Source organism: Balaenoptera acutorostrata, chromosome 1 (genome assembly GCF_949987535.1).
Source record: "Balaenoptera acutorostrata chromosome 1, mBalAcu1.1, whole genome shotgun sequence".
Classification (NCBI taxonomy): Eukaryota; Metazoa; Chordata; class Mammalia; order Artiodactyla; family Balaenopteridae; genus Balaenoptera; species Balaenoptera acutorostrata.
Genome location: NC_080064.1, coordinates 15789689 through 15814480, shown reverse-complemented (window position 1 = coordinate 15814480; position 24792 = coordinate 15789689). Strand labels below are relative to the sequence as shown.

Sequence of the window (24792 nt, the reverse complement as noted above, 5' to 3'; positions counted from 1 at the left end):
ATAGAGGCAATCCCCACCCTTTCATCCTGGAATGTTCTGGAGTCTGGAATCAGGATGTTAAATTCACCAGCCTCAGAGGTGGAGGGAACCTTGAGACTTATCCAGTCCACCACGTTCATTTAACAAATGGGGAAACTGAGGCCCAGAGAGAGGAAGGGACTTACCTAGGGGCACACAGTCTGTGCACCTGAAATGACCTCTGCCCTCACCGAATGATTGCTGGGAGGTGTGGATGGCCCCTCCCCCCATCTTATTTCAGCATCGGGGGTGTGGATTTTACTACAGAATTTGGAGAGTGGCAAGATTTGTTTTCTGTGTGTCCCAGCCTTCTTTCCAGCCCTTGCTCCCCCTCACCCAGTGCTCTCTGCTGGCCTAGGACCTGACTTCCCCAGCCTAAGTATCTAGCTTGTAGGTATTACCCCTCCGAAGTCACCTGTCTCTAGTCCTTACCTACACACACGTATTTTCCCAGGGGCCTTCTAATGACACTGCCTTAGAGTAGCTGTAGTGTGGGATCTTTAGACCTAACAAGGGCAGGTTTTAGGGGACCAGAGTGACCTTGGTGCAGGCCCTGTCCCTCCTGGGCCTCAGTGTCTCCGTCTGTAAAGTGGGGGTGTTGCGGACATTTGGAGGTTCCTAGCATCCTTTCCAGCTCTGACATGTCAGGATTGCCCACAGAAGGAGCGGCTGGGACCTGGGTCCCAGGCCAGGGCCCATCTGCTGCTTCCCCTCCTTGGGGCAGGAGTAAGAGAGGGTAATGGGGCTAAAACAGTGGAGAAAAGGCAAAGGCCTCTGGGCCCCAGTAAGCAGCGTCTGAAGAGGAGGGAAAGGCAGGAGGATTTGTCACCCATTCTCCTCCTGTGTCTTAAGCCTCCTGGCCCCTGACTGCCTTTCTGGGGAGGGACAGGAAGAGGGGGGCTATATTTGCCTTCTGGGGATGGTGTGGGGCGGAGCGGACTTGGTGGGCACAGGGGCAGTGAGCCTGCAGTCCCAGGACCTGGGCATGGCAGGGCAGTTCTTCGTCTAATGCGGGAGAAATGTAATGCTCCGTAACAAACACTCCCCTCCCCTACTTGGCCTGGTTAGCCTAGCCTTGCGGTACCCCGCACACAGTAGACGTGGGGTGAATTCACAGGTGGAGTGAATGAATGAATGAATGAATGTCTTGAAGTAAAGAGGCCTGGCCCTAGAGTTGGGCAGACCTGGGTTTGGATCCTGCCCCACCAATTTCTGGCTGGCTGACCTTGAGCAGATTACTTCATGTCTCTGAACTTTGGTTTCCTCATCTATAACATCGAAAAGATACTTCCTAGAGTTGTGAGGAGCAAACGAGATGAATCAATGGGAAGGCCTTAGAATCATGTCTGACATTTAGGACTCCCCAAATTAGAACTTCTGATTATTTTCAGTAAAGAGAGAGTGACTGGGTCACCCTCTAACCTTGCACTTCGGCATGCGTTTATTGAGCCTCTACAATGTTCCAGGCACCACAGGGGGCCTAGAGGTGATTGAAGCAGTCTCTGCTCTCAGATTGCTTATAGTCTGAGAGGGGAGACACCTGACCACACAGCCTTGAAATACCCCTGAGAAGTGCTCATAATAGCTGTCACCTGGAGTACAAAAGGCTGTGGGAGAGGTCGAGTCTGCCCTGGGGTGGGGGTGCAGGTCAGGGAAGGCCTCCTGGAGGAGGTGAGCTCCACACTGAACTCAGAAGGACTTTGCTCCTAGTAAACACCTATCATAGGCGGAGAAACCATGGCAGACATGAACGGCTTGCTTGGGGAGCACTCAGCATCCAGTCTCTGCTCCTATGTCACTTTCTCAGGAAGTCTTCTCTAACTGCTCTCGGATACATAGCGTCCTCCCTACTCTTTTATCCCCTTCCCCCAATACTGCTTCATTTTTCCGCTTTACCTTTTACCCCAATATATATTTATTTGCTTTTGTGTTTCTTGTTTCTCTTTCCACTAGAGCCTCAGCCCCATGAGTGCAGTGTTATGGATTTAATTGAATCTCCCCCTGCCAAAAAAGTCTTTGTATGTTGAATTCCTAACCCCTAGTACCTCATGATGTGACCATATTTGGAGACAGGCTCTTTACAGAGGTAATCAAGTTAAAATGAGGTCATTGTGGTGGGCCCTGATCCAATATGATTGGTGTCCTTATTAAAAGGGGAAATTTGGAGACAGGCACATACACAGGGAGGATGCCATGTGAGGATGGGGATTATGCTGCCCCAAGCCAAGGAACCACCAGAAGCTGGGAGAGAGGACTGGAGCAGATCCTTCCCTCAGCCCTCAGAAGGAGTCAGTGCTGCCGACACCTTGATGCTGGACTTCCAGCCTCCAGAACTGTGAGACAAAACATTTTTTATTTTTATTTTTTTTACAGTATTGCATCAGATGAAATGAACTTGTATGTAGTAAGTGTCTACACACTGAGATTTTTTTTTAATAGTAATCTTTTATTTATTTACTTATTTTTATATTTTTTATTTTTGGCTGTGTTGGGTCTTCGTTTCTGTGCAAGGGCTTCCTCTAGTTGCGGCAAGCGGGGGCCACTCTTCATCGTGGTGCGCGGGTCTCTCACTGTCGCGGCCTCTCTTGTTGCGGAGCACAGGCTCCAGATGCGCAGGCTCAGTAGTTGTGGCTCACGGGCCTAGTTGCTCCGCGGCATGCGGGATCTTCCCAGACCAGGGCTCGAACCCGTGTTCCCTGCATTGGCAGGCAGATTCTCAACCACTGAACCACCAAGGAAGCCCCGAGACAATACCTTTCTGTTCTTTAAGCTCCTGGTCTGTGGTAGTCTGTCATGGCAGCCCGAGCAAACTGATACAGGCTGAGACTTTGTTCTGTTCATCGCTGTATCCCCAGTCTAGAATAGGGCTAGCGTTCAGTAGGCAACACAGTTCATATTTCTTGAAGGAATGAACCTTGGTTGTGATGTGCAGTGAGGAGGACCAGATCCTGGGTGACCGTGCAGGTGGAAGAGAGGAGACGCAGGAGCAGGGCACAGGTGTGGTGCAGAGAAGGGGGGCTGGTGGCTTCAGTCCCTTACAAGTCTCATCTGCCCCCTTTCTGTTCTTCTTTCCCAAAGTGGTGATCTTTTGCCTGATCAAATCCCATCTTTCTCTTACCCAGTGTGCAAAGCTCATGGGACTTGGGGGCAACTCAGATCCCCCCCTTGGGGGAGTGGGGAAGAGAGCTGTCCTCATCCGATCACCGTCTGTGAACAGAGTCCTAGAACAGGTGCTACAGGAGCCACACAAGACTTGCTGCCGAGAGTGTACAGTCTGTTGGAGGAGACAGAGCCCTCTTTGAGAAAACCCCTGGTCTGCTGGAGCAGATAAGATATGTGCCCTTGGAGAGCCTCCAGTCTGGTGTGGGTACACAGCCCCTGCCCTGCGGGGAGAGATTGCCAATTGTGATTGGGAGTTTCCAGTCTGATGGGGGAGACATACACACATACATACACTAATAAAATATCCCATAAGAAGCTGCTCCTGGGAGGCCTGGAAAGACTTCCTGAAAGAAGTGGGTTTGCACGGAGTTGGGGGAAGGAAGGGGGGGTTCTATATGGTGGGGGGGAGGAGGCGTGGGCAGAGCAGGGAGGGACCAAGTAGTTATCTCTCCTTTGCAGTCCCAGGTGAGCTAGCCTGGTATCTGGACACACGGGTGAATACGTGACTGGCACAGCCTTTCAGTGGGCTTCCTAGCCATCACGAATCACCCATTTTTAGGAGAGAAAAAAGACTGTTGACAGGGGACGGGAATAGCTTCTAAAGCCTCCCTTCATCCCTGCTGCTCTTGTTTTCCCAAATGTTGTCTCCCCAGACCCTGGATCTGGAAGGCATTGCATGCCCACAGCGCCCTCTGCTGGACGGCATCAGAACATGCTCTGAGTGCCCAGGCATTTGTGCAGGCAGCCCCTTGGTTTCCTGCCGGGGGAAAAGAGATACTGAAGTCAGGAATGCAGGATAGACAGGCCCTGGGTCAGTGTCTGCGAGGGTCCATATCTGCAACCTGGAGGATCTGGAGCTTAAGAGTAGTGTAGGGGAAGGTTAGTTTTGCTTGTGGTGACTGAGGGAGCCATGATAGTTAACTTGCCCTCCAGATCTTATCAAGGGCTCAGGAGCTAGGGGTGGCCATCACCCTGGGTAACCAGGACCTCTTCTCCACCCCAGCGCATGGGAGGACCCCCTCCTAGCAGATTACCTATGTCTCATTATATCCTAGAGGATGTGTGTCCCTTTCTTCCTCCAACCTGGCATCTGGGGTGGCTGGACTTTGGGTGGGTGGTCTGGATGCTTCCAGGAGGGGTTGATGGTTGAGAGACTCTACGTGATGCTCAGATGGGAATGAGGGCCACTGTGCTGGGTGGCAGAAGAAGAGAGCTTGGCAGAGCTAGGCTGGGACTCAGCTTAGTATTTTCTCCCTTTTTCAGACCAGGATAAAGATGAATTGAGTCTAAGGGAGCTCAGGGGGCCAGCAGTGCCTTGGAGTGGACAGGCCACCATAGGACAGAGGACCCAGGAGGCCCAGAGACCCACTGGGCTCACTTCATTCTCTCCTTCTACAGAGTTCCTGGGGAGAACCTGAGTCCCTGCTTTCCTGTGCATGTTCTTCATGGTGTGAGGGACTAGGAGACCCTTACTGCCATCCCAGCAGGATGCGCATGCGCACGCGCACGCGCACACCCGCCCCCAACCCCAGCTTTTGCAGGATGCACAGTGGGAGAAGAGGACAAAGCAGCAAGTGGGAAGTTTCTTAGAAAGGTGGAGGTAGTGCCCAGCTCATGTAAGTCAGTGAGGTGCTGAAGGGACCTTGGGTCCCCCAGCAGCTTGGAGCTGTGGTGGGGATCAGAGGAAGGGCTTGTCTATCTTAGTGAAGGCCATTACCTGCCTGAAAATCACCAAAGAAGGCTGCCCGCGAACAGTATTTCTGTTGACCATTTAATCTCAGCTTGTTGGCTCCTGGAATTTTTTCTACTAGGGGCTGTTAGCACATTGTGGTGATGCCTTTGGCCTGTAGGGAATTCCTGTTTTAGTCACTGTTTTCCCTGACTGCTGCAAAGGGATGAATGATTTTGAGGAAACAAGGCAGGCTGCTAGAGGATTTCCAAATGAACCTTGTGTTTGGTTTTGGGGTCAATCTGTGTAGATTCCAAGACGAAATGGTGGCTGGTGACGATTTTCAAAGAAATATATTTTGTGGGACCACTAATGGCTTCTGAGAAAAATCTGGAACCGGGAAAGCAGCTCTGCAGAGATATTGCAGCAGGTGCTGTCCGTGCCTGGCTGTATCCCCTCAGCTCCATTCAGCTCAGCGCACAGGGGCTGAACACCTGCTGGCACCTGTCCTTTGCCAGTGGCTTTCTCTAGCTGCAGAAGTCAGCGTGGCTGGTGCACCTGTGGCCAGCCACAAGTAATGCCCTTGGGAGGGAGGGACCCTCAACCAGTGGCTGAATGGAGCCGATGCACATACACTCCATTCCTTCCCTGTGAGTTTTGAGATCTGCATCTACTCTTGTTCCTAGAGTTCCCCAGGGGGATGAGGGTCCACACCCATAGTAGTAACCAGGTTAGTAACATTCCCTTTCTGAGTGTCCTTCCTGTAGCTATTTCAATTCCTCACTTGCCTAGGGTGTTTCCTAGAATCACACAAATACATTATTTGCACTGAATCCTTATCTCAGGCTCTGCTTCCGGGGGAACTACTGTGACCAACTTGTCCCAATTTTCCTGGGATTGTCCCAGTTTTAAAACTCCAAGTCCCACATCCTGGGACCCCCTCCCCCACCAAGTTCCAGGCAAACTGGGGGACAGTTGGTCACCTGAGAGAGACAAACGTAAGACAGATGTAATCATACTAAGTGAGGCAAGAGGATCACTGAGCCACTATTTTGAAAGCCAAGCACTGGCTTCAAGAACAAAAGAGCAGACACAAGTATAATTTCGTCATATCATCAGGTTTAACAGTTTTTATGAGCTAAAAGCCTTTAAGAGAACGGTAGCCACCATTTACAAAGAAGCCATTCCTTTGAGAACAGGCACACGCATACAGCCCCAGGGTATGCTTTGCTAATTACTGGTGAACATTAGACACTGGTGTCCAGGATTCCACAGTGTCTACGTAACTGGCTACCAGGCAGAAAGGTGATGTGTATTCCAAGAACAAGAAGTGTCACAGGCACCATGGGGACATTACAGGTGAGCAGGCAAGGGGATGGGGTAGCACGTTGTAGGCACTTGAGGCTCTGAGGGGAGCAAGCACCGGCCATGCCACCTGAGCCAAAGCCATCTGGGCAAATAGTGAAACTATGCCGCGGGTGTGCCCGCATTCGGCCACAGTGAGACGAGGCGCTTTGCCCTGGAAAGCGGCTGTAAGCTCAAGGCCGCTGGCTCTGAGCCAAGGAGATTTGCAGCATGAACAGGAGAAATCCCACTTTGTCAGGTTACCTGGGAGGCAGTGCTGTTGAGAGGCTGGGGGCCGGGTGAACACGGGGGTCAGGGAGCTCCACAGTGGGGACTGGAGGCCTGGCCAGGAGATGCCGCCAAGCTCCTGACCTTGGGACGGATCTCTGCGGATCAGAGATCCGTGGATCCAGCTGCAAAATGCTACACGCGCCCCTGCCCTGTTTATTTTTACACTGGCACTGCAGAGCGTGCTACAACCGAGGAATGTGCCCATTTTTGTTGTTTTCTCTAGTCCTTGCCAGATTGGTGGGGAATAAAGGATCTTCCAAATGCCATGACAGTGAACACACAACCTATTTCCTGGGGGTAGCAGAGCCCTTCTCTTCCCCTTCCCAGGGCACTAAGGATGCAGAATGCATTTGTGTCTGGGCACCACCTATAATCCAATATGAAAGTAGTGAGAGGCAGCATTTGGACCCTGCCACGGCAGGTGCTGCCGTGTCACACAGGTTCCAGCCAGGCAGGTGAAGGAGGTGACAAGTCCCTTGGGGAAGGCTGCACACAGATCTCAGGAGACTCCTCCAAATAAGGGTAGGGACCAACAGGGACCAGTCAGGATTTAAAGGAAACTTGAGGAGTCTTTTCTGACAGCTGTTCCACGTGAACAGCTGGAAGGGAAGAAGAGGAACCCTTGCCTTCTCAAATGTCTGAGGAGCAGGTGAAAACCCACCAGCAGCTAGTCTTGGGACCAGCCACTCCATTCATCAGTCCGAGCAGTGGAGGACAGTAGATGCCATTGGTTTGGTCCACAGGCAAGGGACAGATTGAGAAAACAACAGTGCTGGCTGGAAACTTATGCTGCTTATTTCCACGTCCAGTGTAAGTCTGCCTACGTGTGGGGTCCAGTTTTCCTGGGATCTGGAGTTGGTCTCCTCAGCCGAGGGGTCTGAGAGAGAGGGCTTTGCCTCTGGGTGTAGCCGCAGGTTGGACCCTTGAGGCAGGAACTCCCCCCGCCCCCGCCCCGCTTCACTGGACAAGGAGGCCCACAGCTACCTCCCCCCTGGCTGCAGTGGTCAGTTTTATTCACACACCACTGAGCGTCAGAAAGCTTAGGGCGGTCTTCAGTGCCAGTGGTGCCTGAGGCCACACCCGCAGGGGGCAGAACCACAGGGTGGGGGTGTGGCCAGTCAAGACACACCCACCTGGATGGCCAGGAAGTGAGGAAACGGTTCATGGAGCAGACATCCCTCAGATGCTTCTCACCAAGCTCCAAAAAGCACAGGAACACCACCTAATATGTTCACTACGCCGCCCCAGTGTGTCTGGCATACAGTAGGCTCTCAATAAAGGAGTTTTGAATGTCAGTGCCTGAAGAACCCAAAGGGGGATCTAGACCAGCATTTTCCCTACTGAATAACCCGGGGAGAGACACCTGAATCACCCGATGGAGACTGACAATGCATGTTTACATATTCATGGGACTGAGTTGTCCTGACTTCAAGAAATCTGTTTTCCTAGTGTTTTCCCAACATATTTGCCCGCCAGACAGTTTCTCATGAATTGCTAATTCACATATCAACCAAGAAATAGTGCTGGAAATGCTGATCTAGTGTTACCTCATCCTTCTACAAAATATGAAATGGGGCCCAGAGAAAGCAAGCAACTTGCCAGAAGTCACACAGCACACTATTGGTGGAGTTTAGACCAACATTTAAATTCCCCAGCTTTTAGCTCCACGTTCTTTCCACTAAAGGCTGGCTTTTCTGGACAATGCCATTAAGCATTTGTACCCTCCTGATTCTTCAGCCAGGCAGGGCATAAACATCCTTCTGCATGACCTAGAAAGCAAGGGCTAGGTTAACAAAGAATCCAGATGAATCCAAATCAATCCCGATTGCTGGGGCATCGGTTCACCTACTCAAGAACCCTTGGAACCACTTTAGCTTCAATGCACGTGCTAAATACCTAAGGTTCTTCTCTCTTCCTTAAAGCAAGTCCCTTTGGTCCTCTGCTTGGCAACCCTGGGGACAGATTCCTGAGACCCATGTCCTCTCAATACCACTGGAGTTTTTAAACAATGTCTCTCATCCAGATGTCCCCCAAAGCCCTTGGGTTATCTGAAATCAAGGCGCATTTGTTCCTCTGCACCTTTGGGTGCTGAGCAGGGGAATCAGGGAGTGCACAAGTCAGCAACCTGCTTGTGCATCAAAGTAGTCCAGGGCTCCAGCAACTGTTACTGGGGCAGGGTCTGAGTCAGTTCCCTGGAGAAGGGGGTGGTGTGCCCATCGCTCTGCCGGGCTTCTCAGTTCCTCCTTCCAGGGGTCTTGCAGCACTGGTTTTACACTGGGCAGGTACTGGGCCACCTGAGCTCCGGTCATTGTCCACACTGAGCTTGGAGACCCAGAAGCAGGTTAAGCAAGAGGCTGGCCAGCCCTGTCCCACCTGGTCACCTTAAGGGGGAAAGAGGCCCAGAAAGCACATGGGACTTGTTCAAGGTCACACAGACAATCAAGCAAGTCCATGGTCACTAAGAGGGAAACACCTCAGAGGCAGAGAATCTGGGAATATCAAAGCAGGGGGAACTCCCCCCCACCCAACCCTGGCTCCAGGGCACCCAGAGAGGGATAGCCACTTGCCCAAACTAGTGCCAGGCATTTCAGCTCTCAGCTTGACAATATTTCCATTCCTGGAGGCCAAGAAGGCGATGCCACGCCCCTTCCTCCTTCCCCTGAAGCTGGGGCTGCTGGCTGCATAGCTGCACAAGTGTTATTTTGTGGGGGAGGACGCATGCAAGGAGATGACAAGGTCTGGAGCCAGAGCCTCGAGCCCTCATCCCTCTGTGTGCGCGACTGCCCGGCTGGTTTCCTCCCCAGGGTGGGGGTGAGGGGGGTGCATCTGAAACAGAACAGTCAGCCAAGCAGCAGGTGGGACTTGATCTGAAGTCTCCAGCCCCTTCCCCTCCGTGCGGGATGGGTCACCGGCTTTTTGGGGAGAACCTCAGAAGGGCTGGGGAGGTGAAATCCCCTCATGGGAGATTTTGCAGCACAGCAGGAGGGTTGGGCAGGGCTGTGCATTGGGGGCGGGTGGCGTGCTGGGCAGGGTACCGCATCCTGGTGGGGCTGCCTTTTCTCCATAAGTGATGGGTGTTCTGCTGAAACACCTCTCTCTCACCCCCTGCTGAAGACTGGGCATTTCTTGAGTCTTCATGAGGCTTCATGAAGGTGTTTGATCCATGGGGTCCTCCACATACCCCTGAAGGGGGACATCTGGGGGGAGGATCCTTCTCGCCAGGGCCCTGGTGCCAGAAGGGAATCCTTTCCTTGATTAGGAAACGTTAAAGCCCTGGAGAGGGGGCTGGGCAAGGGCATGGATGCAGTGTGGAGTCCCAAGCTGATGGGCTTCCTTGGTGAGGTCCAGACACACCTCCAAGGGAGTCTGCAGGACAGAGGTGATGGGGTCCCAGCCACGAGGGAATCTGAGGCTGGGACACGCCTGTCCCCACATGGTACACATGGTGGGCCTGAGAGAGGGACGTCCCCAGAGGCTCTCTGCTTTGAAGCTTCAAGAGTCTTTCATTTCATTGAATAAATCATGACTCCCAGTGGAAGCTGCCATCCCCAGATGCACTGCAGCCAAGCAAGGTTCTCTGTTGCAAAAAAAGCCCCTCTGTCTCACAGTGTGCTGTGGCAAGGGAGGGCCCCCACTATCCCAGAATGCAGCTGACACAGGGTGGCTCTCTAGCCCCTCAACACAAGGGGATAGAGCTTGCATTACGCAATCCCTGAAAGTGTGTAAAATTACTTCAGGTGTCCTCGGGTTTCTCCACTGACTTCTGTGACCACGGCTTTTCTTTTGGGACTAGTTTTGCACAGACTGCGGCTTAATACTAACACCTTGGCTTGCAGGGCGCCTCCCCTTATCCTGCCCATCTCCTCTTTTTACATAGGAAGTCACAAATAGTCTGCAAACCAACACTAAAATATATGAAGGGCTTCCAAGCCAAAATAAAAGTTCCCCGGGTGACTCTTTTAAGGTGCTGGGAAGGATGGTTCTCCAGGCAGTTTGTAAGTGGGATTTAGGGTCCTGGACTGTCACCATGGAGACAAATGCTCATCCCACAGCGCAGCTGGCAGAGGTGGTCTCCCTCTGCCTGAATGCAAGCTTGCAGGTCTGGTTACTTTCAGGCTTTGGGTCCGCTCATCCACCCTTTATTTGAGGGGGGCATTGCCAGTGTGATCCTCCTCCAGAGAGAACTCAGGCTTAAACTGTATACGCTCTCTCCCCACCCCCCCATGGCAGTAAATTCCACGGCTCTCTGGATGTCCGGGCAGAAAGGAACCTTTGAACGTTCTGGGGTTCTAGTTCAACTCCCTCACCTCACCCACTTATTTTACAGGTGGCGAACCTGAGGCCCGGGAGGGAGGGGCTGGCCTAAAGTTGCACAGTTAGGTGGTAGCAAAGTTGGCATTGAACTCAGGCCTCCTGATTGCCAATCCAGGGCTCTTTCTAGCAACCAGTATATTGGCTACAGTTTCAAGAGTCCCCCTACCAGGGCCACGTGGTCTCCTCCCTCTCCCCCCCTGCCCCCACCCCCCTCCTCCCCCACTACACATAATTCGGGTTATAGCAGAGCATGTTGAACTCCAGGTTCTCATCCCAGTGCCGCAGGAGCACGAAGAGCTGGCGGGCGGCAGCCTTGAGCGCGCCCCGCGTTCGGCCCTCGGGCACCTCCTGCTGCTCCAGCCACGAGCTGGCCTTGGCGGCCACCAGCTCCCACTCAACGAAGTAGGAGGCGGAGCTGTGCTCCAGCCACGCCAGCGCCACCACTGTGGCCCACAGCTTCCCCGTGCGCTCTACCGCAGCCCTGGGCTCCCAGCCCGGCTTGCCCTCGGCCCGAGGCTCCGGGGAGAAGCTGTCACAGGAGGGGTGCCGAGGTGAGGGGCTGGTGCACATCTGGGGACTCGGGGGCTGGCGGGCGGTGAGGGACACTCGGTGGCAGGTGAAGGGTGAGGTCCACTTGAGCTTCTCCATGGGGATGTGGATGGCCTCGCAGAAAGCTTGGTTGAGCAGGAAGGCTCCGGAGGCCAGCTGCAGAGACACCTGTGTGTGTGGGAGCCCCTCAGTGGGCCTCAAACTTTTTAGCCCATGGAGCCCCAGGCCGTGCCCACGTGTGGGTGCACAGAGCCCACTCGTTCACCTCCCCCAGCCAGCTCGCCCCGCCTACCCGGGGGATTTGCGGGATACCCAGCCCAGCCGAGCGTCGCCATGCTTTATCCCACTGGTACTTCAAGCTGATGACTTTGCAAGCCCAGCTCAACATCCTCACTCCAGACCCGCTTCTTGTCCTGGGCAGATGGGCCCAGCTCGGCCACTGGGACCATCCACTGCCATCCAACAGACTCTGGGCAGCTGACCACCCTCTTCCTCCCTCCATGTCAATCGGTTACCAAGTCCCAACGGGTCCCACTTTCTGAACAGCTCTGCAGTCTACCATCTGCCACTTCATGTTTTCCCTGCCTCTACTTCCCTCCCCTGTCCCCCCACCTTCACTCCATCTTTCCTGCATCCTGAGGGGCTTTGTAAGGCAGAGGCCTTGTCACCTTTTGGAGGTCAACAGCTCAGTAGTTTCAATTTTCTCCTAGAATAAATCCAAGCTATGATTTCCAAAGCACTGGTTTGTCCTTGACTCTTTCCCCTCCACCCCATTCTCCAGCCCCCAAACTCGCTCTCTCATGTGTAAACTGTCGGCTTAACCATGTAACTTCAGCATGTAAACTATTGGCTTAACCATTACATTCTTCCAGAAGTCATGCGTCATTCCTCCCTGACCTCAAGCCTGGAGTAGGTTTCTCCCTCCCTCCCCATTCTCCCCCACCAAACCCAACTTCTCCCATCACAGCACCTAACGATCAGAATTGCCCGGTTTCCTTGGCAGTGCCGTGAGCGCAGGGACCATCTTCGCCTAGTTCAAGGTTGTCTCCCAGGGGCTAGCGCTGTGCCTGGCTCAACAAATCCTTGCTGAGTGAATACATGCCTCCTGCTCTATTGCCCGGGATATTTGGAAACTCCAAGTGACACTAAGCACTTGGGTATGCAGGGGCTGCCGCGGGGCAGTGAAGTTCAAACCGTGTCCCTCCTTTCGGCACCTCTTGAACCCCAACCTTGCTGAGCTCCAGGTGTGGCAGGACCAGGCTCCTTTGCTCCTCAATTCAGAGACACCCACTCCCGACCTGGGTTTCTCTCCCTGCCCCGCATGCTGGGGCATCTGCAGAGCCACTTGCTAAACACGTTGCATGTCCCTGGGGTGTTCATTTTACTTGCATGTGAGTCGTTTCAAGGCTTATTTTTATGTATTGAAAAACAGGCACACAGAGGTGGTGGAGTAGAGGGCAAGATTCCCGTGAATTTTTAAAGCGAAGGTGGCAGATTGCAAAGAATTTTCATGGTGCCGGCGCTGGCTTTTAGCAACACTCCTAATCCCCAGATGGAGGACTCAGGCAAACTCCCTCTGCCCGGCTGCTACGTGGGCGGGAAGGTCTAGGTCTTCTTCCCTTGGTGGAGGGGAAGCAGGGGGCAGCCCCTCTGCTGAGTGTGGGCCTGAGGTCTGGGGTCTGGGGCACTCACCAGCGGGACGTAGTCCAAGCTCTGGCTCCCTGGGGCTGACTCTGGAGCCTTGGTCAGTGGCTTGCCCAGGAAGCCCTTGGCCGCTCGCGCCAGCAGCCTGGACTTGTTGAGATTCAGCCTGTGTGGGTGGAGCCGGGGAAGAGTGACCACCGCTGCCCCAGTGGTGTCCCTGGTCATCCCAACCCCCCCCAGAGCCCACTCAACAGCTTCTGAAAGCCAGGGCTGGAAAGGGATCTGACAGATGACCTCCTCATTTGACACTGCATTTCCCCGGAGGCACTCAGTCAGTTAGCAGCTGCCCGGGCAAGGGGCGAGGTAATGTTCTTTTTAGGACTCTCTTTTGATAGCATGTTCTTGTTCAGCCCAGTGGTCAGAGAGTCTCATGCTAACCCTCTCAGGGGGACTTGCACTTGCAAAGGCACCGTGAACCCCTGGGAAGTGAACTTGGGGCGGCAGTGGTTTCAGCAGTGTGATACCTGAAGACAGTGCTATCTCTGGGCAGGGGTCCTTCTTGGCATCCTTCAGATTGTTCATTTTTGTGTAAATGTCAGCCTGGGCCTGCCTTTGGCCTTCCAAGCTAGGGACAGTTCTCAGAAAGTGGGTGGCGGTAGAGTGAACCCCCAGTGGAAATCCCATGTACCTGGATCCAAAGAGAGTCTCTGAGGCCTTCAAGGAAGAAAGGGTGTTGGTGGCCAGACTGCGCAGGGGACCTGGAGAGCCACAGAATGACAGTTAGAGCTTGACAGATGACCCTGTCCAGCTGTTCACTACCCAGATGGGGAAACAGAGGCCCAGAGAGGGGCAGCGGCTTGCCTACACCCCTAGGGATCTGAGCTAATGATTGGGCTGCAGGGCTGTTTCTGACCCAGTTGGTATGGGGAGGGGAGAAATATGTGGGTCCGTGTGTAAAGAAGCAGGCCTCCAAGTTCCCTTGGCTGGTGGTCCCTGGCATCTTCTGGAAGGTTACCTGTGGGGACAGTGACAACTTCACATCAACCCCCTTCAGCCCCAAGTAGGGACATTGAGTTTCCTCAATGGGCACATTGCTTGAAGATTCTCGGCAGAGTGAGGTGGTAGAATGGTCCCTCAGCTGGGAATTGGGATGCCTGATTCCTGGCCTAGCTCTGTCACCAACTTGCTGTGTGACCTTGGGCAAGTCACTTCACCTCTCTGAGTCTCAGTTTTCTTCCTTTAAAGTGTGGATCCTCCTATTTATCGTACATGGAACTGTTTTGAGGAATAAAAGAACCAACAAGGACTTTGTTGGGTTAAGACACTCTCTTGGCCCAAAGATCTATCACTATTTTAATTAAAGGGAGAGCTGGCAGACTGCCCACTCACCTTCAGGAGTAGCGTACTGCTCTCGGCCCGGGGATGTGTTCTCACTGAAGGGCGCAGTGGGGCTTTCCTCCACATCTACAATAGAGGAAGCCAGTGAGGCCTGAGCTTCCCCAGCCCTCCCCCTTACCTCCCATCCTCCCAAGGAGAGTGCTGGTCTGAATTCACAGTACCTGGGGATGGGCTGGGAGAGCAAGGTCAGGGTTCCCATCCCTGCCTGGATGGGCCTTCATCTCCCAAAGATACCACCTGTGCTCCACTGTAAGGGTCGGACATGCCTGGGTTCAAATCCCAACTCTCCCAATGATTAGCTGTGTGACCCCAGGGAAAGTTACTTGCTTTATAAGTTTCAATTGCAAATCGGGGATAATAGTATTGATCTGTGTTGTTGTAAAGATTAAATGAGATAATACACAGATAGTGCTTAGTGCCTGGTCCATGATAAGTGCTCAATAAAGCCTCGAGCTGCAGACCCAGCAGGGAAGCAGGAGCAGGTCAGAGGCCTGAGCGTGGTGTTTGGAGGTGGGGGGAAAGGTGGGTTCAGGCCAGCTCTCCAGGAGGCATCAGAACATGCACTGACATGTCAGAGGGCTCTGAGCCTCAGTTTCCCCATCTGTAAAATGGGGATAATACTTGCACATAGTTTCTTCAAAATATATAATCAGGATGATTATTCTTATGACTATTATAATATTTCAATGGCTGGAGAGTGACGGGCATATATACTATATAGGAATGATCCAAATTATGGAAAAAGCTTCATGCACAGATTTGTTCTGCAAAGCCTCTGTCTCCCTTATGAGACCGTTAGTAGCTTTGTGAGGGCAAGAAGCTCTGATTATCACTGGATGCTCAGGGGGCAGCACAAGAGTGAACCAGTGACTGAATGAATGAGGCAACCAGCAGGCAGAGAGCATGGTGGTTAATTAACCTCATGGACTCTGGAGCCAGACACGGCTTGTTCAAATCTCGGTTCTATTGTGCATCTGCGGTGTGACCTTGTGTAAGTCAATTAATCTCTCTGAGCCTCGGTTTCCTCATGTCTTAATGTGGAAAATAAAAGAAACACTCTCAGATGGGTGTGAGGAGTCATGGATAATTAAAGCAGTGCCCAGCACATAGAAAACCCTCAGTGAGTGTTAGCCATTGTCATCCTTGGGGAGGGAAAGGGCTTGGGATAGACTAAGAGTTTAGAAGTCCTACACACTGGGTGTGAATCAGAGGACAATTCAAAAGAAGGGATTTGTGATTTTGATGGAAGTCATGGGCCACCAATAGCTGAGCTACAGAGAAAGGAAAGGGTAGACCAGAAGTTTCCTCTAGACTGGGAACCCAGCTTGGCTCAGGGGCAGAGCAGGTTCCCCTTGGTTTTGGAGGCTCTGAGGGATCAAGGAGTTGGCAGAACTCCTTAATTCTGAAGAGATCCTCCTCGGGATTTTCACCTCCTTACAAACTGTTCCTTTTTTAACCCATCAAAGTCTGTGAGCACTTTCTAATCCCTCAGGTAAAACATTGTTATGATCTGGGGGTCGGGGCTAGTGGCCAGGTGGGACCTCTGATGTCCTTCCCATGCACAGAAGAAGGCAGGAGATGCTCATTGTACACGTGAGGGCACGTAGGAAGGGGTTAGGACTAGTGCAGCAGTTAGGCTGTCTTTAGTGGGACAAAAAGACACTCAGACATCCAGGACACAGAGGATTAAGGCAATCCTGTGAATTAGTGCTAGGTCACCAAATGGTCAAATCATGGATCTTCAAGGACCCAAGGTGCAGGCACAATGAAATCAGGTGAAGGTGGAAAGGATGCTTTTGGGAATCCTGGAAGAAGCAGAAGGTGGGATGGAACCGCCTCTTTGCTTTTTCCTTTATTAGGTTTCCTGGCATTCAGTGCCTGGGAGGACTCAGAGGTTGGAGGCGGGAAACAGCCACTGGGGTTGGTGGACCTTGAAAAGGGAGAGGTGGGGGATGGTGTGGGCACGTGGGCAGGGAGGTCAGGCTGTTCTCTGGCTCCTGGTGGCTCTCTCAGCAAAGCTGTGTAAACGACGTATGCCTGGGCCATGCTGAGCCCCCCTGCCCATCTCAGGCCTCAGAGAATCCAGGAAACCTGGCCTTGCTCTCGCCCCATAAGGCCCAGAGTGAAGACTCAGAGAGAGTCCTTTGGGGCCTCGGAGATGAGGGTGCAGTGGCTCAGGGGCCCAGGCTTCAGAGCACACCGGAGGCGGCTCTTACTTAGGTTCTGAAATTTGCCATCTCCCGCAGCCGAGTCTTCCCCAAGCATCGTCTGGGACCGCCTGAAACCAGCAGAAGTGCCCCTTGACTGTCTGGTCAGCACCCGAGAGCTGACCATCCGCAACACAGCACCTTCATGAGGACAAGGAGAAGGGGTCAGATGGGTACAACTGTGCCAGTCTTCTGCCTCTTCCCCAAGGCTGGCAGGAATGATTCTGGCTTCACTCTGTCAATTATCTCAAGGCAGGGAGGCATTGCAGAAGGTAAGACCATGAGCTCTGGAGCCAGAATGACCTGGGTTTGAACCCCAGCCCCATCTCTGACTAGCTGGATGGGGTACTGACCACTCTGCGCCTCAGTTTCTTTACCTGGAAAATGGGGAGAATAATACTTACCTTGCCAGGTAAATTCTATTGCTGAGATAATGTTCAGAAAGCACCAATGTTTTCTAGTTAGTTAAAAGGCTGGTTTTCTCAGAAACACCCCATTTCCCTTCTCTCTCAGTTTGCTGTCTCAGAAACCGAGGTCCCAGTTTCCTCTCCCACAGGGCAGGGCCCTGAGTCCCAGAGCATCACCATCAGGGTATGAAGATGAAGCTACAGCACCCAACAGTGTGTTTTGGGAAACTCCATTTTCGGAGAACACTAGTTTGGAAGTTGTTCCTTAAAAAATGAAGAGTTCCATTGGAAAATAAGTCTTGAAGAAGCTTCATACTGTAGTGCATTCTCTGAGCCTCTTCATGTATACTAACAAACACCCTAAAGGCTCTGAGAAGTCCTGCAGTAAAGAAAGCTTTTAAGTTTTATTTAATCCAGTCATTCAGAAATGTTTTTTCCTAATCTGGTATTTCCTATTTTTGTGCTGAATGGCCATTAACAAGACACAGAACCAGGGTTCTAGTTTCCTGGAACACACTTTGGGAAGTGCTGATCAGATCTTAGGGGGCTGTGGGACTTGGGTTAGGATATGTGCCTGGTCCTTAAAACTCCCAGACTGTGGCTACAGAAGCTAAAAAAAAAAAGGTCAGAGATGAGTGGGAGGGGGTGACATCATTCAGGGTGACAGTGCCCAGTGGGTGAGAAGACCCAGTGGAGTGACAGCCTGGGCTGCTGGCCAGAGCCTGAAATCAGAGGAACTGAGGCAGAGAGAGAGGGAGGGAGGGAGTGGGTCGTTGAATATTTTGGTACCAGATTTTTAAAAAGCAAGGTGGGGGGAGGGCAGAGGAATCAGAAAAGGCATATTTTGTTTCCAAACACAATTCTTTCAGGAGGTCTGCTTTAAAAAGAAAAAAGAAAAAGCTGCTGCAAAGGACAGAAAATGTATTGATAATTCAGGAAAGAAAAAGTACATATAGTCCATAAACATACGAAAAGTTTTCAACAAAGAAACTAAAGAAATTCCCCGAAGATACTTTCCTCCCCTCTCAGTTTAGTAGGTTTAGAAAGATAAACAATTTTCAGTGGTGGTGAGGGTAGAAAACCTCCCTCATGATAACCTTTGGGGCAGGGTCAGTTTGATAACATATATCACAATAATTTAAAATGGGCCAACTCTTTGGTATGCAATCTTAGTTCTGAATGTCAGCCCTGAGGAGATTACCAGACAGGTGCACAGAGATGTTCTTTGCAGCACAATTTACAATAATCAAAAGGGGAATAAACAAAAGGTCTAATAATAGGGGGCTACATTCTGATAAACCTTAAGAGGCGGTGGAGGGACTTCCCTGGTGGTCCAGTGGTAAAGAATCCTCCTTCCAATGCAGGGGATGTGGGTTCGATTCCTGGTTGGGGAACTAAGATCCCACATGCCGCGGGGCACAACTACTGAGCCCACGCGCCTCGTCTAGAGAGCCCGCCTGCCGCAAACTACAGAGCCCATGCGCTCTGGAAAAGAGGCAGTGGAGAGGAGTAGGAGGGAGCACAGACTCTGAAACCAGGCTACTGGGAGTCAAAGCCTGACTCTGCCCTTCACTGCTGTGTGACCGTGGGCAAGTTACTTACCCCCTCTGCCTCTGCTTCCCCACCTGTAAAATGGGGGAAACAGTACCTTCTTTGCAGAGCTGTTTTGAGGATTAAATGATTAAATGTCTATAAAGGGCTTTGGAACACTGTCTAATTGGCTGTTATGGTGATGATCGCTCCCTGCAGTGGGGTACCTGCTGCTACTGAAATGAAAAGATGGAAAGATATTTCCCACACCCAGAGTTTGTAAGATATAGCACATATTGGTATGATCCAATTTATGCAAAATGATCTGTCTTTTGATTTCTCTACATGTAGACACCTGTAGAAAGAAGTCTGGCAGGGTGGTCACACCAAGGGATTAATTAGCACTCATTTCTGGATGAATGTCAGTCCCAGTCACTTTTGTTTATTTTATGTCTTTCTATATTTAAATTTAAATTTAAATTTTTATTTATTTTTTTATTGAAGTATAGTTGAGTTACAATAGTGAGTTAGTTTCAGGTATACAGCAAAGTGATTAAGATATATATATATATATATATATATATATATATATATATATATATATATATATATATATGTATATACACACACACACATATATATTCTTTTTCAGATTCTTTTCCCTTATAGGTTATTACAAAATGTTGAGTAGAGTTCCCTGTGCTATACAGTAGGTCCTTCTTGGTTATCTGTTTTATATATGTGTGTATATGTTGATCCCAAACTCCTAATTTATCTCTCTCCCCCTTTCCCCTTTGGTAACCATAAGTTTGTTTTCTATGTCTGTGGGTCTATTTCTGTTTTGTAAATAAGTTCATTTGTATCTTTTTTTTTTTTAGATTCTACATATAAGTGATATCATATGATATTTGTCTTTCTCTGGTTTATTTCACTTTATATGATAATCTCGAGGTCCATCCACATCTTTCTATATTTTAGAATTTTCTACAGTGAGCACATACCAATTGGAAAAATACAATCAAGTCATATTTATTTAGTGGGAAAAGGGGAGTGGGATGGTTTCACAGCTCTCTGCAGAGCAGTGGAATGGGGGTTCGTGTGCCCCCTAACCCCTGGCGGCCAAACCATCTGCTGGGGGGCCTTTTAGCTTCAAGGCCCTTCCCTTGAAGGCTAGGCTCCTTTGTATCCCAGTCCCCCTCCTCTGGCCCACTTGGGAGTTGCTTGGCCCTCAGAAGAGCCCTGGCTTGCACCTGCCTTACCAGAGTTGGGGTATCCCACGACGGTGGGCAGGTAACGGCTCTTGCTTCTGTCCACAGGCACGAAGGCTGTGTACTTGCTGATGACGTTGCAGGCCTTGCTGGTGTGCACGGCGTTCACTTGGTAGCGGCGGCTGGACCCTGCAGAGGGAGAAGGGGGTGGGGGTCACTGTGTGGACCTGACATGGGAGCTCTGGAAGCTAAAAGGAGGGCTAGATCCATGGTCCCATCTTTGGAATTAAATAAGCCCTTAAAATTAAGGAGTTACCAACTTGCCATTAAGGTCATTTAAAAGAAACCCTCAAGATTATTAAAACCTCCACCATCACTTCATAAAATAAGGATATTTTAATGTAAAAGAGGTAAGACATCTAATAAAAAAATGACAGTTACTTTCCTTAAATAACTTTAGTGTTATTAAAAAAAAAAGACCCAAATCTCTGTGTTGTCAGTATCTTCTATTTTCATTTTGCAGCTCTCTGATGAGAATCTTGCTGCAGTATTTCACAGGTCCCCTGGCTATGTGGGGACCATTGGTCTGGCCCATTGGGACAACCTTGCAGAGACAAACCAGAGAGGGAGAGTGGTGAGCATAGGGTCACACAGCAAGTTAGGAATGGACCTGAGATCAGGACTCAGGATGGTCCCCAAAGCCCAGGCTCTTCCTACTGAGCAGGTGAGCAGTCTCCTTGGCATGAAGGATGGACAAATGTCCTGTAAACTGTAAGGTAAAGTGCTCATGGGAAGAAAAAAAAAATAACATATACAAAAATACAAATAATATAAAATATAAACCATGTAGTATTGTTATATAAATAAAGCATAAACTATAACAAATAATATAAATATTCTCTATTTATATCTCTATCTGTTCTCCATGTGTGCTCCATCAAGATCCCAGGAATCACTGTCTTGAAAGTTTGCCCCAATTCCTGAACTAAATTAGCCTCCCCACCATCCCTGTTATACAATTTCTTGGATCCCTGTGTTACTTCCTAATAGCATTAGGACAAATGCACTCAATTAATTGTGTGTATTTGATTAATGTCGGCTGGCTTCCCTGCTAATCTGTGTCAAGCACTCATAAGTAAGGACGGGGATGGTGGTGGTCATTGCACTGCTCAGCCCTGAGCCTGGCCCCCAGCTGATCCGTACTCAATAAATGGCCTTGATTGATTATTGGGTGGACCGATTAGATCTAGGGGTTCTGTGGGAAGATAGGTGTGGTCCCAGAGGAGCAAGGCAGGTGGAATAGGGCGATCCCCACGGTTCTGTCTCAGGAGCCCTACAGGGGCGCTGCAGGGAGATGCCCTGGGAAGTGAGGAGGAGTGAGGGACCTGGAGCAGAGGAAAAGGAGGGAGGAGAGGACTGGTCACCGGGTGGGTGTGGGAGGTGTGGAGGAGCGTGGGGCTGGGAGGAGGCAGATCAAGCAGGGGGTGGAGCCCTGGGCCTGTGTGTGTGTGTGTGTGTGTGTGTGTGTGTGTGTGTGTGTGTGTGTGGAGGGGGACTGTGGGGGTCAAGGGAGGCACCTGGGGGCAGCGATGGGGAGGGGAGGCGGAGCATTGGGCGGTGGCAGGGCAGTGGGGAGAAGGAAGGGGGTGGAGCCAGGGAAGGAGGGCAGTCTCTGGGGGAGAGGCAGGGGCGGGGTATGGGCGGGGCTGCGAAGAGGGGGCGGGCCCGCAGCCCTCACCTTGCTCGATCTCTCCCTCGCGCTCCGCCAGCTGCTCGAAGTCGCGGATGATGGCGCGGGCCGCCAGGTGGTGGAAGGTCTCACTCCACAGGTCGGGCTCGCGCGCGCCGCCCCTCTTGGGGCCGGGAGGCCCCAGCTCAAAGCTCACCTCCCACTGCAAAGGCTGGCTGTCGCGCAGGCCCTTGACCACGGCCTTGCCCAGCACGGGGCCTGGGGTGGCGGGCCTGCGGGGACTGGCCTGCTCCTCGGACTCGGCTAGGGGCTCCCAGTCCGAGGACGTCTCAGTCTCGAAGGCGGAGGGGTGATGGGACAGCTCTGGGGGCGGAGGGACAAGCGGGCTGTGATCTGAGCTGCAGGACAGGGAGTCCATTCCCAGGCGACATCATCCCTCCCCAGGATGCAGACACCCCTAAGCAAGGACAGTCCCCCTCCCCCCTCCCGCCCCCAGGGAACACACAACTCTTTCCTTAGGAGAGCAGGGGTGGCACTGGCTTGTCCCCGAGAGTAGGGCAGACTCACCTCTCAGGAAGCCAGTACCTGAGGGGGCCAGGTAGGGTGGCGGGTCACTCCGCAGGGAGGACACCTGGGAGCTTCACAGGCAGCCCAAGGGCCAGGTTGATTGGGAGAGAGGGATTGGGAGGGATGGGCCGCAGCAGATGCCCCCCACAGCCCAGATGCCCTAGGCTGGGCTACAGCCTAGGATTCCTCCCTGTCCCCAGTCGGGTCTTGGACCCTGTGGGCACTTACCCAGCTCCCCAGGGCTGCAGCTGTCTGAAGCAGGCTTCAGGCCAGACCCAAGATCCAGCTCTTTCATGGGGCTCCAAGCCTGGGTCTCCTGGCTGGAGGGCAGGAAGGGCTGGCAGCCTTGGGGCAGCAGAGAGGGCCTGCGGGCCCCTGGACCCCAGAGTCTGGGGCCCTGGCTCGGGTCCAGGCCACTGTTCAGCAAGGGCTAAGAATGCAAGAGGAAGGGGAGGAGGCTGAGCTCCTGGTGGCTGGCCCCCTTCCCTCCACTCCCAGCCACAACTCCTTCCCTGGCTACCCCAGCTCCTCCTGGGGGACTGCCCCTGTAGTACCCAAGGACACATGACCTGCTCTCCACTACCCATGAGAAACCTCAACACAAATAATCCCAAACCATGGATAAAGTCCAAACCAGGAAAACCGTGGAAAATCACATGCCATGGATAATATTCTAAACCCACCTTTTTTGTTTTTGGCCATAAAGTTTAAAACTCTGTGTGTGTTTGTGGTTATAATTATCAGCCTTTTCCCTTATGTCTTCTCATTTGTCATGCTTAAAAAGTCTTCCCTACTAAAAAAAGTTCTAGAATTTTTGTGATTCTATTTTTGTTTGTTTAAATCTTTGATTCACAAAAAAGTTTATTTTGATGTAAAGAAATAGAAAACAGCCTTTTCTTTGATTTTATGAAGAGTACAAGCGTCATCACCATTTACTGAATACAGTTCATTCATTGAGTCCCTATGGCTTATCAATTCTCTACCTCTATCCTGACAAAGCTGTCATGTATATTTGGTTTTATTTCTGGACTTTCTGTTCTGTTTTTTGGATTTAATCTGCTTAGTGCTAGTACAAAACACTTCAAAAGACAAGGAATAAACTGGGAAATATATTTGCAACACACATGACAAAGATCATTTTCAAGAAAATGCTCTTATAAATCACTGGGGTGGAGGAGAAGGGAGATAAACTCAATAGAATAATGGGTTAAGGGCATCTGCAGGCAGTTCACAGGAAGAGGATTCTATAAGCCCATGAAAAAATGCTCAGTCTCATGAGCATTGCTCTAAATTGAAATAAGTTATGATTTTTTTAATCTTCTGGATTAGCAAATATTTAAATGTTTGATGACAACCATAGTTGTCGACAAGGAGACAGTTTCTCATGGACTGTTGCTGGGACTGTGCACTGAAGCACACTTGTAAAAGAATGATTTAGCAGCGTGCTATCTCTCAACAAGATGCACAATCTCCTTTGACCCAGCGATTCCACTTTTAGGAATTTAATTCTGTGGTAATACACAAGGATGCAAATATCCGTGTGCCCATATTGTGTATTTATTGCGGTACTGTTTGTAAAAGTGAAAATCTGGAAACTGTCTAAATGTCCATCGCTAGGGGTTGGTAAATACGTTATGGTACATCCATGCAATGGAACACCATACAACAGTGAAATGAAAGAGGTGGATTTTTTCCAAACCAGTACGGGAAGATGTCCAAGATAAAGTTTATTTCAAAAAAGTAAATTGCAACTTTCTATATTTTGATAGTGGAGAGAGTTACATGACTACATGCATTTGTCAAAACTCATAGAGCTGTTCACTGAAAAGAATAATGTTACTGCATATAAAAAGTGAATTAAAAAGACATTTAAAAAGTAAATTGGAGAGCAGTTTGTATATATGATTGTTCAAAACATATACGTGTGTCACATATGTGAGTTTTTTAGTGTGTGTAGTATTTCTGGAAGGAAACACCCAAAACCAAGTGGGTCAGGGCACAGGGGAGGGGGACTTTTATTTTTACTTTATATTCAAATGAACTGTTCGAGAGTTTTTTTTATTGAAAACCCTGAGTAAGTATTACTTTTGTAATTAAAGAATATTAAATTAGTTAAAAATAAATTTTGCGCCTCTGGGAACACATACATCTGCCTGGAAGGAGGAGGGGATGGGGGGACAAAGGCACTTATTAGGTGTAACAGAGAGAAAAAGTGCCTCTTAATTTTTAGGCTAACAGTTAACCATGGGGTCTTTTTCATCTCTATCAAATATTTACTGGAAAGAGGACTGTTTCTCCCCATTAGATGGGTTCTCCTTGGGGCAGGGGCTAGATTCATCCTTCCTGTTTCCTCTGAGCCTGAGGTCCTGGGGATGGTACAAGGGTGTGGGAGATGAAAGGGACTGCTCCCTCTTAGGACGGCCTCAGTGGGAACTGGTACCCAGCCAAGGCTGCTGGGTCCCAGGGCATCCCTAACCTCTCTACCACAGCAGAGACTGGGATTCCCCCTACCCCTGCCCCACCATCACCAGCACACTGAGAAACAGAAGCTGCTACAGTTTCCATAGCAACAAGTTAGTCTAAGATTCAGCCCCGTTCACCCAGCCATAGGCTGCAGGGAGTGTATATATGTGTGTGTGTGTGCATGCATATGCATTCACACAAGTGTATTGGAGATGGATTGTGGAAGAAGCCAAGCAGGGAATGGGGAGAGATGAACAAAGATGGGCCAGAAGTGAGGAGGAGAGCTGCCCAGCTGCCCAGAGCTCTCACCAAGTAGAGTTGCATTTAAAGG

General features: G+C 50.9%; 1 protein-coding gene across 1 annotated transcript in view; it reads right to left on the bottom strand.

Moving 5' to 3' along the window:
• Positions 1–11020: 11020 nt before the first annotated feature.
• The window catches only part of VWA5B1 (von Willebrand factor A domain containing 5B1), a 39714-nt gene continuing 25942 nt past the window's right edge, over positions 11021–24792 (bottom strand). The window contains exons 14-21 of the mRNA XM_007175053.2: positions 22227–22428; positions 21480–21794; positions 19793–19930; positions 16624–16737; positions 14381–14455; positions 13680–13749; positions 13040–13157; positions 11021–11515 (exon numbers count right to left, since the gene is read on the bottom strand). Coding sequence (XP_007175115.2) covers positions 11021–11515; positions 13040–13157; positions 13680–13749; positions 14381–14455; positions 16624–16737; positions 19793–19930; positions 21480–21794; positions 22227–22428 — 1527 coding nt within the window. The remainder of the gene's footprint in view (positions 11516–13039; positions 13158–13679; positions 13750–14380; positions 14456–16623; positions 16738–19792; positions 19931–21479; positions 21795–22226; positions 22429–24792) is intronic.